Source organism: Cucumis sativus, chromosome 6 (assembly GCF_000004075.3).
Source record: "Cucumis sativus cultivar 9930 chromosome 6, Cucumber_9930_V3, whole genome shotgun sequence".
Lineage (NCBI taxonomy): Eukaryota > Viridiplantae > Streptophyta > Magnoliopsida > Cucurbitales > Cucurbitaceae > Cucumis > Cucumis sativus.
Genome location: NC_026660.2, coordinates 20,763,260 through 20,774,007, shown reverse-complemented (window position 1 = coordinate 20,774,007; position 10,748 = coordinate 20,763,260). Strand labels below are relative to the sequence as shown.

Here is a 10,748-nt window from a genome sequence, read left to right as displayed (position 1 = left end):
AGCCAAACTATTCTTTTGGCTTTGGGTTTTTTAGGCATGCTGGCACCCTATGCTAACACATGTTTTAGTATTTATTAATGCGAAAATCTTGGGAGTAACTGGATACCATATTGTACTGAAAGACTATTATATAGCATCATGTGGTAGAATATCAAAGTGATTATACAAATGGTGTGTGTGCGTACGAGACAAAGTATTTAGTTTCCTTTTTAAATTTTTATTGGATATAACAGAGGCTGTTCAGCCTAATATTCGTAGCGTTTTGTCTTTTTTGGGTTCTGCTTTTGAGCTCATCATATGTGTTTTGGGTGATGAAAGTAATTTCCTTTACGTTTACCATTGTGATTTGACAAGGAACTTCCAACTCTCAAAAAATCACTTTCCATGTGCCGCTACCCGCTACATATTTGTCCTTTCTTATGAACTATTACAAAATGATTATTAACTATGTTATAAAACCATCATTGTCCAACTGCATATTACGTGACAAACTTCTCCATTATATAAACATATTTTTTAAACTTTTTTTGCTATACTTTATGATTTATGACTTTGCTTGTTAGCACGAATATTAGTTCAGTGCACAAACGTGATTACTCTGCTTATTGTCTAGGGGCTGTTAAGTTGAGTAATTTGGAAGACTTGGATTGGATGGGTAAAAAGAATCGATCTACTCTTTGGTTATTCACGCTAACTCACTCAGCTGTGTTTTTATCAGTAACCAAACACCAACTTCGTATAACTATGGCAACTGGCTAATAAAAGGGTCTTATACTATCAACACCATTCGAGTTGGGCGCAAAAAGAATCAAAGAATCTAGCGTGAGGGAAAAAGTTTGATTTGTCATCAGTCTTCAGTTGAGAGAGAAGAAAATGGCGATCAGTCAGGATGTGGAAGAGAGTGGGCAAGAAGCAGCAGGACAGCCATTTTTGCAGGATGAGAGTAAGTGGACTCACAACAGTGAAGAGCGTCGCCCATGGATGGTCTACCTCAGCACTTTGGTGGCTGTTTGTGGCTCCTACGAATTTGGAACTTGTGTAAGTATAACGACCTTATTCAAATGGAATCTGTTCTATAGATTGTACAATTGTGTTTTGGAGTTCTAAGAAAGTGTTTTGCGTATGGCTCATTGTTATGTGGGCTTGGTTTTCAGGCAGGTTATTCCTCGCCTACTCAGAGTGCTATCATAAACGATCTTCATCTCTCTTTAGCTGAGGTATGATTCAAATCAGGATGCTTTCTCAATTAAGTTCGGGGTTTTATCTTTGGATTCACAGTTAGAAAATAATTAAATAAATAGAATCAAAACAACTGTATTGAAGTTTTTGGTTTTTGAGTTATTTTGGGCAATTTTCCATTATTCTACTTCATTTAATTCTGTTTTGTTTAGAACACATAAAAAGAACGAAGTTTGGGAATACACAGTCACTATGGAGAGAGAGTATTAGCTACTGAGAGTTGAAACACTTAACCTTCGTATCTGAGTGATGCTTTCAGCATGACAGAATTGTTGCTATGGATTCATCTTGGGCTAGTAACGGGGAAAAGCAATTATCTGTAATAAACTCAAAAAGTTTGGGTTTGGAGGATGGATGTCCCAAAATTGGGGAAGAAAGTGAAATTTGCTGAACCTTTTGAAATTGAGGCTTTTTTTTACCCTTTGCCCGATTTCATATTCATGTGAAATTATCAGAACGGAACCCACACACGCGGATTGACCTCTCGCTCTCTCAACCTCCTCTTCTCTCAATTTCCTCTCTTCCTCTCCTCTTTGTCACTCTCGTTGCCCTTTTTCTCAATGGCTCGCTCTCACTCTCTATTCTCGATCTCCGCTCTCCCACTAAATATTGCTCTCTCAATCAATATGGCTAGCTTTGATACCTCTGCAGCATTCCTGTGGTCTGCGACAAATGGAGAAAGGAAATGAAGAATGGCCGGTACGAATGGAGGAAGAAAAGTTCAGAAGAAGAGGAAAAGGAAAAGAAAATTAAGGGTAGTTTTGTAACTTTGGCTCATGATGGTGTAAGCAAGAGGATGAAATTCTAAGTTCGAAAAATTGGGACAAAAGCCATTTTGGAGTCTAAGATTGGATCTTTTAATCAATGATCTAAAAAATGGTTTGGGAGAGTAATTAAATTGACTGTGGTATGCTATATGCTTTATAAAGAAAAACTTTGAAAACAGAGCAATAAATGATGCAACAGTTGTGTATATTTGCTATTGTTTTATGAGTAAAATGTTAAGGTTTCTGACAAAAACCATAAAAGATTTATACTGAACTTAACCAACTTTGAACCTACGATGCATAACGCAAATACTCAGATAGGTAAACCAACAAGGTCTCCTGTTTTTCTCATCAAAATTCATACTTATGCAGTTTTCACTTTTTGGCTCCATACTGACATTTGGTGCAATGATTGGTGCAATTACCAGCGGACCTATTGGAGATCTCCTTGGCCGGAAAGGGGTGAGCATACAAGATTATAAGCCATCCTTAAGAAGTTTGGATTATTAGTTGAAAGTGTTCCATTTAAAACTTCTATAGATCTTCTACACCTCTTTTTCTCCCTATCTGAGACAGTTTTTCTTTTCTCCTTTTAATATTGGTAGGCAATGAGAGTTGCTACTGGTGCTTGTGTGGCTGGGTGGCTAGCAATATACTTCGCACAGGTTAGTTTTTCCCCTTTGATTCGTTCTCTTTCCTTAAAATACAAGTAGTATTGACCATATGTAAGCTCGATTACTACGAAAGGGAGTAGTGGCTTTGGATATTGGACGATTCGCTACTGGATATGGAATGGGCGTCTTTTCTTATGTGGTATTCTTTTAAATCCCTTTCTATTAGTTGCAATTTTCTATGCTTCGCTCCCTTTTTAATGATCTGCTTTGCCTCTTTTTTTTACTGCTTTAGGTTCCTATTTTCATTGCTGAAATTGCACCTAAGAACCTAAGAGGAGCTCTAACTACCCTCAATCAGGTAAAAAAAAAATGGAAAAAAACACTACCTAAATAGGCATTTCAAATTTTTGAGGCAACCAAGTAACAATGGAGTAGTTCTCAGTTGTCTTTATGTTCCATAATCTACAGTTCATGATTTGCACAGCAGTGTCTATATCCTTCATAATTGGGAATGTACTCTCGTGGAGAACTCTAGCATTGATTGGTATAATTTCTAACTGTTTCTTTCCAACTTCCAAGTATCAGGAAAAAGTAACAACTAACTTTCTTTGTTAAATGCTTGTAGGACTTGTCCCTTGTGTCATTCTGACATTTGGTCTTTTCTTCATTCCTGAATCTCCAAGATGGCTGGTAAGGAAAAGTAGTTGATATGGAACAAACCATTGTTTTGGAATTTTTCACAAGATGTCGAACATGAATCAGGCAAAAGAGCGACGACAAAAAGAATTTGAAACGGCTCTCCAAAAACTTCGTGGTGAGGACGTTGATGTGTCCCAAGAGGCAGCTGAAATCCAGGTTCTTCTCCTGCTGGCTTGGTGTTATATTTTTCCCAATATTTGAAGTGCAAGTTACTTCATTAGCATTACTTTGATGCACAATTTTTCCCTAACAGGACTTTGTAACAACCCTTGAACAACTCCCAAAACCCAAAGTGACCGATTTGTTTCAGAGGATGTACTTGCGCTCAGTCATTGTAAGATCTTCATTTGAACTGATTTTTGACTTAGATTTACTCGCACTTCATGGCTATGAAGCACAGACATCCAACAAGTGTCTTGACACTTGTTGGACATATATTGGATATTTGTTAGTACAATAAATGTTAAAAAGATGACAAAAAGTTATATATATATTTTAGGAAAATGTATATTTTAATAAGCATGTCTTTGTGCTAGATTTTAAAATATGAGTGTCGGCATATCTGTATCGTGTTGTACATGTGTGTCATGTATGTATTTGTGCTTTTTAGCTTTACAGTTCATCATTGTTTCACTTCAAAAGTGGAAGATAACCGTATGGATCATAATTTTTGGAACTCAACTCCACTGCAAACCATGGCCTGTCTGACATATATGGCTCTATCATTTTTCCTGAGCAGATTGGAGTTGGATTAATGGTTTGCCAACAATTTGGTGGAATTAATGCAATCTGCTTCTATGTAGCCAACATTTTTGAGTCAGCAGGTACTGATGGCTGCATTTCTTTATCTGCGGATGCAATATTTGTGAATTATTTTTTCTTTAACAATTTCTCAAGTCTTTTATTGTTAGCACTGCAGGGTTTTCGGTGTTCATTGGAACTATAAGCTATGCTATTCTTCAGGTACTTTAGTCAGATCATTTCCCATTAAATTTTCTTTTCAACCATAAACATTGTTGCTTTTGATAGGTCGTAGTAACAGGCATTGGGGGCCTCTTAATGGACAAGGCAGGGAGAAAGCCCTTGATATTGGTAAATTTTAGTTCTAATCTCACTAGAAAAGAAAATAATAATAATAATAATAATACAAACAACTTGCTCAATTCCTTTCTTTTTCATGTTTTTTGCTCGTAGGTTTCTGCATCAGGGTTAGTCCTTGGTTGTCTCCTAGACGCAATTGCTTTTTATCTGAAGGTAACTATCATTTTTTGTATTATCTTTCTCTTTATAGTAGTTGGTAGTTCGTACACTATTGTAGTATTGTGTGATGAGAGATTGAACCTTTCACCCGGTCATGTCAATACCACTGAGCTAAGCTCACTTTGGCATCATCTCTTGAATTAATAACACCATAATCATTTTATCTCCCTACATATTCTTCCGTCTTATGTGAGGAAAGTTTCAATTTCTTTTATAGTTAGAAACTCAACAAAACTAGGAAAGAAAATTCAATGGTTTAGAAGGGCCTTTGACTTCGGGCAAAGAATTTGAAGAATGATTAAATACTTGAATCACATCTTAGTGAGATTCTCAACTGTATCACCCAAACCTTGGAAACTGTCCAAAAATAGTTCTTAAGCATTTTCATCTTGAGAACTGACACCTTTTTAGACAATGAGTTGAAATAGTTTTTCTACGCCCATTTCGAAGGAGATCAACTATTGAAATTTAGATTAAAAAAAATGAACCTTTTCATCATATCAATTGTTTTGGGTTTTCTTGGTGAAACTTCATCAAGATTAGTCTTTTGTCCAATTTTTGTTTTCACAATTAATTAAATTTCCAAATTTCCAATTAGATTTATCAACTATACAAATGGATTATCTAGATGAATCACTGCACTGTGATTTTTAAATTTTGGGAAAGATCAAATTTTGGATAGGTATGATTAATTTTATCAAATTTTGTGGTTGCATTCATTATACAACATCGAATTGCAGCTCGTATCATGATCCCTTTTGTAACACACATCGTCTTTTGATGAGCTTAGATTGATGGCCTTTTGTTTGATTCCACCTTTTTGACTTAAGAGGTTCCTCATCCCTAATGCTAGCTTATATGTGTGTATGTATATTATATGTATATTTCATCACTCTCATCCACATAAAGGTCCTGGTTTTGATAACTGAAACAGATTAATAAGCAAATGTGCTAACATAACAACGATGCATGGACCAATAAAAGAAGTGCATAGCAAAAATACGACAACGAGACTATTCTTTTCTAACTCTTTAGATTGTGATAAAAATGAGGTATTTTGAGTTTAATTAAAACTCTCACTTGCTGAAAACCAGGAGAACAATCTAGCAATCCAAGCAGTTCCATTGTTGACCGTAGCTGGGGTGTTGGTAAATACATCACCTTTCTTCAAATCTCATTTGTAGTTTTGAAGTTTTTTTTTTGTGTCTAATAATTTGTTTGAAATTCAGGTGTATATAGGATCTTTTTCAATTGGAATGGGTGCTGTTCCTTGGGTTGTAATGTCTGAGGTGAAAGTTTGATATTTTTTATAAGTTTATAAGTTTTACCAAAAGCTTAGGCTTGGAAATATTGGTGCAGATATTCCCCATAAACATTAAAGGACTAGCTGGAAGCATGGCAACACTAACCAACTGGTTTGGTGCTTGGGCTTGTTCCTATACTTTTAACTTCCTTATGGCCTGGAGCTCCTACGGTAACCGATTCACCCACCATTTTGACTTTTCCTTTCAAAATATTGAATTTGATTGGATTAACTTTCTAAGTGTTTAGAATCATTTCTTTGCACATATAAACATTCAGAAAGTCAATCCAAACACACTAGCAATCACTTCAAGTTTGCTCCATGAAACAATGTCTTAAATCATCGATTGACCCAAAAGCTTAATTTGTGAGTTTAATATTATATCATCAAATACTCTCCCTCATTTGTGAGTTTGAAATATATATAAAACTCAACAAGTGAAAATCAATATTAATTGGAGAGGAAATGACATTGCAAAAGTTTGAACATAGGACCTCCTAAACCACTCTAATATTGCTCAAAAACTTAATTTTTTAGTTCATCAGTGATTTAAGACAATGATTTGTGATCTGATATAAAATAAAATTTCGTATCTTTTCATTGCTTGAGTTTTCGAAATATTGAGGGTATTAGTTGAATAGTGTTTGAAGAACAACCATACAAATGGTTATAGTCAGAGGTATTAATTCTCTTGACTTGGTGAATCCACAGGTACCTTCCTTATTTATGCAGTGATCAATGCAATGGCTATAGGATTCGTGGTGCTGATAGTGCCTGAGACAAAGGGGAGATCCCTTGAACAAATCCAAGCGGCTATTAATGGATAGTTATAGTACTTCATTGAAGAGGCAACCAAAGTCAAACCAAATCATTCTTGTCATTTCCATGACTTTCATATCTTGTTCAGTGCTTTCAAACTAAAGTTAGCACATCGTTTTCAGTGTATTTAATTGACATTGGTTAGAGTTGAGAAATAATGTATGATCGTAATTTGTTTGGTGTTATTCGATCCCCTCCTAATCATAGTGGAGCTTACTTATATTTTGGTTACAGATGACACGGGAGGAATTGGTTTGATTCCTAAAGGGTTGTAAATACAAGTACAAAAGTTGAAGAAATGAAAGAGGAAAAAGGAGCGGTGGGAATATTGATTGTTACTTCATGTCCATCTCTTCTTCCAAGGGGAAATTGAATGTGAATGAAGTTGAGTTTGAGTTTGAGGCTGAGGCTGAGGCCGAGGCTGTGGAGGCTGATGAGGTAGTTTGAGGAAATCAACCTTGACAATGTGATGATCAGAGGTTCCTTTGGAAGAAATAACGGAGTAGGATCCTTGTACAAACTCATAATTTGCATCGGGAGAGGCCATTATGTAGTCCACACGAGTCCCGTACTTACACGTCCCTTGAACACCTGCCATTGCCAAACCAAAGCCATACATTCCATTAGTAAAAAAACCTTTCAACTCATCTCCCTATCATCTTTTAAATTCATCACTCAGGTTTCGTACTTTGTCCTTTGGCGATCATCACCACCGATTCGCATTCTCCTCCAAACTCTTTTGCATCCCTATATTGCATATTGCTTTTTAGAAACTTGGTGACTTTAGCTTCTGGAGTCGGCTTTCCTATCTCTTCGTAATACTGAAGATTGAAAAATCAATCGACCAATCAACAAAAGTAAAACTAAACCAAACAAAATCTCAAATAACAATTAGTACCTTCACAATGTCCATCCACCTTTGTTGAGAATAGTCTGTGGGATCCAGAGAATTGAGGCCTCCTAATAAGATATGGGGTTCATTGTTGTTTGATCGGATTATGGACTTTATCTGTTTCATCCTCCAATTCTCATCCAGATGATCCAAATGGGTACACTGAACATTTACCTCTCCTACTTCTTCCACATCAATGGTTGCTTTTAAAACATTCCTGTCATCCCCCAACCCAACCAATAACTAATTCATCATTCTCATATGCTATATCAATTAGACATATTTATACAAATAACCTCTAGCTATCACATTTTGTAATGTATCACGTTAGAGATAGTCACGTCTATCACAACCTAACTCGATGACCATCTCTATCACATACATTTGTGTGAGGTGGGTTATTAATCATAAAAGGCATGTGTGATCAAGTCATCAGTATATATATATATAACTCATATCAATGGTTTCCTCAACTCTTTTTCAATTTTCAAGGACTGCTACGCCTTCTCTCTTTTCACTAGTTCCTCTTCTTTTATTAATAACACAGTAGAGTACAACTGTGACTCAGATCTAACATTGACCATAAGTTAGTTTTTAAACAATCAATTATCACTACTGACTATTATTAGCATCAATCAAAAGCATGATTAAGAAATGATAAACATACCAAGAACACAGAAAAATATATAGATTCCTTCAGTTTTAATACTATTATTGATCGGACTGTAGTGAGTGTGGTGTGCTATGTGTTGTTGCTAACCTGAAATCGGTGTCGTCAAAGATCTTCTCGACTTTCCACCGTTTGATCGGCCACCTCGACAAGACGGCGTTTCCGTACTCCGGCGCCCAACTCTCTGCAAAAACGTACTTCATTCCCAAAGCCTCTGCCAAATCTGAAAGCGGTCTCATCTGTTTCTCTTCCTCCGCTTTCACATCTTGCAACGCCAATATATCGGCATCCAATTCTCTAAGAACCTCCACAACCGTCCGACTGCATCGGTAAGTCCCCCGTTCCGATGGCATGCTTACAGTCCATCTCAAAGGAGTTCCACTCTTAGCTATCCGCATCCCCTTCCTATCATTACCTGAAGAAGAAAGATTCTCCTCCATTTCGTACTCGCTCGCTTGTCGATTTCTAAGTAAAGATATTTCGTTATCAGGCAGGTTGATGGAAACCCGGGGCTTGGTTCTAGCGACTCCATTATTAATGGAATTGGTATGCAATGGAGATTGTTTCAAAATGCTTTTGGGACGATCGTTTACGGATTTTGTCCGTGAATTTGAATCCAAACTCCGGCGGAATTTAGCAGAGGAATTGGATTTTTCAGGAACAGCAGGTGCCATGGAGAAGGAGGCGGCATTGAATGTTGCAATTCGTATGGGTCTCTGTGTAGTGAGAAGGTGGAATTGAGAATTGGGATGAACAGCAGAGGGCGAGGAAGCAATATTGACGAAGGAGTCGATGGTTTTGTCGGGATGAGAGGTGGTTTGGGAGGTGGTTTTTCCAAACTTCTTGATGATGAGTACCCTAGGTCTGATAGTACGGCGACGGGGCCATCGGAGACGGGAACAGAGGCGGCGGAGTTTGCGGTTGAGGAACTTGAGCATTGTAGAAAGTTGAGGGGGTGGGTGAAAGCGTGAAAGTTAGTGTCACATTCAACTCTGCTTAACTGTATTGCATTGGCATCAGCGCACAAATTAATAGAACAAAATTACCAACATCAAGGCCACACCTATTATACAATCATTATTTGTTACCTACTCTTTCTTTTTCTCTTTCTTTCTCAAATTTCGACTCACTCTCTCTATTTCGATTACTAGACTATCCAACACTCATCAAAAATATAAAATTTTAATAAATTTTGATCCATCACTTTTAATTAAATATTTGGTGATTCGTTGAGATATTTTTTTTTCTCGAGTCGTATGATTCATTGTTTGAATTTATTTGGTGAGTGTACTTATTTTATTTTTTAAAAATTATTTACCTTCTCATGGATGTTAACTTGACTATGTGAATTTAAACTTTTAGAAACTGCATCAGATGACAAATTTCTTTTTTTTTTAAAATCAGTGTATAACATTTTTTCTTCATATTGCAAATATGCTAAATAACTAATGATGTTTCTATGGCTATCAGACGGCTATTGGAAGACTATCCACTTTTAAATGACTACTTTTGCAATTTAAAAAATCTAATGATATGAACTTTATTATCATAGTTTTTTAGATTTCAATATGGAAAGCAAACATTAAAAGAGTGGGGAAGACAGGGAAGAGATGCGAGAGGTTTGAGTTTTGGAGGAAAAGAAAAAGGAACAAAGTTAGTTTTTAGATTTATTTGATAAATGTGTTGATTGTATTTATGGATTAACATAAAAAGATTTATAGAATAAATTAGTAAGATCTATAGGTTATTTATCAATTTAAGTAGTATGATGAATCTAGAGTTTAATCGTCCCACTACAAAAGTCACAACATGAATTTATTAAGAGATTCGATATAGACATTGTTTTTAAATTTGGAGACTAAATAACTGTGTGAGAATTTGAATTAGAAAAATGAAATAAAAATCAATTTTAAGGGAAAGAGACAATTTTCAAATGTATTTTTAATAATAAAACAATAAAATAAATTAGTATATTTTTTAAAACTCAACAACTTTAGTGGTCAAATCCAAATATTTTTAAAGTTTTGGATATTAAAAGTGTGTGTATATATCAATATCTTAATTATTTTAGAAAAATCGTCAAAAATAGAATATTTAATAAAATATTTACATTTACATATAAAAATCAACTGTTAGTGATTTTGTTGTATAGAACGTAAATAGTTTATCAAATTTTTCTATTTTTGAAAAAACGGGATAGTAGGAATTAAGAAGATGGAATTTGGAATGGTGAAATATTGGTGTAAATGGAATGTGCAATGGTTCACAAAGGTAAGCCAAAATTTAGAGCCAAGGTGAGAGAAAGAGATGCCCTTTCCTAGAAGTGGTTTAGTGCCAATTGGCAGTGAACTAAGAGTTGACTTCCACTTTTGGGGCCTTACTCTTCTCTTCTCTTCTCTTACTATATTTAATTATACATATTTGATTTATAATATATATCATTATCATTATTATCATTTTAAAATAAGATAATGCCAACTGCTCC

General features: G+C 35.5%; 2 protein-coding genes across 2 annotated transcripts; one reads left to right on the top strand and one right to left on the bottom strand.

Moving 5' to 3' along the window:
• Nucleotides 1-588: 588 nt before the first annotated feature.
• Nucleotides 589-6,886, top strand: LOC101221620 (sugar transporter ERD6-like 7). Its single transcript, XM_004140041.3, has 18 exons — nucleotides 589-1,038; nucleotides 1,155-1,217; nucleotides 2,379-2,468; nucleotides 2,612-2,671; nucleotides 2,754-2,819; nucleotides 2,913-2,978; nucleotides 3,089-3,164; nucleotides 3,246-3,310; nucleotides 3,383-3,475; nucleotides 3,573-3,653; nucleotides 4,059-4,143; nucleotides 4,239-4,282; nucleotides 4,349-4,411; nucleotides 4,514-4,573; nucleotides 5,674-5,727; nucleotides 5,809-5,868; nucleotides 5,939-6,053; nucleotides 6,594-6,886. Exons 1-18 carry the CDS (start codon nucleotides 874-876, stop codon nucleotides 6,707-6,709), a joined length of 1,422 nt encoding a protein of 473 aa, XP_004140089.1. The 5' UTR covers nucleotides 589-873; the 3' UTR covers nucleotides 6,710-6,886.
• Nucleotides 6,862-9,304, bottom strand: LOC101212223. The gene is made up of 4 exons (XM_004140170.3): nucleotides 8,354-9,304; nucleotides 7,600-7,810; nucleotides 7,390-7,522; nucleotides 6,862-7,292 (listed from the first exon to the last, which is right to left on the bottom strand). Exons 1-4 carry the CDS (start codon nucleotides 9,199-9,201, stop codon nucleotides 7,042-7,044), a joined length of 1,443 nt encoding a protein of 480 aa, XP_004140218.2. The 5' UTR covers nucleotides 9,202-9,304; the 3' UTR covers nucleotides 6,862-7,041.
• Between the last annotated feature and the right edge of the window lie 1,444 nt (nucleotides 9,305-10,748).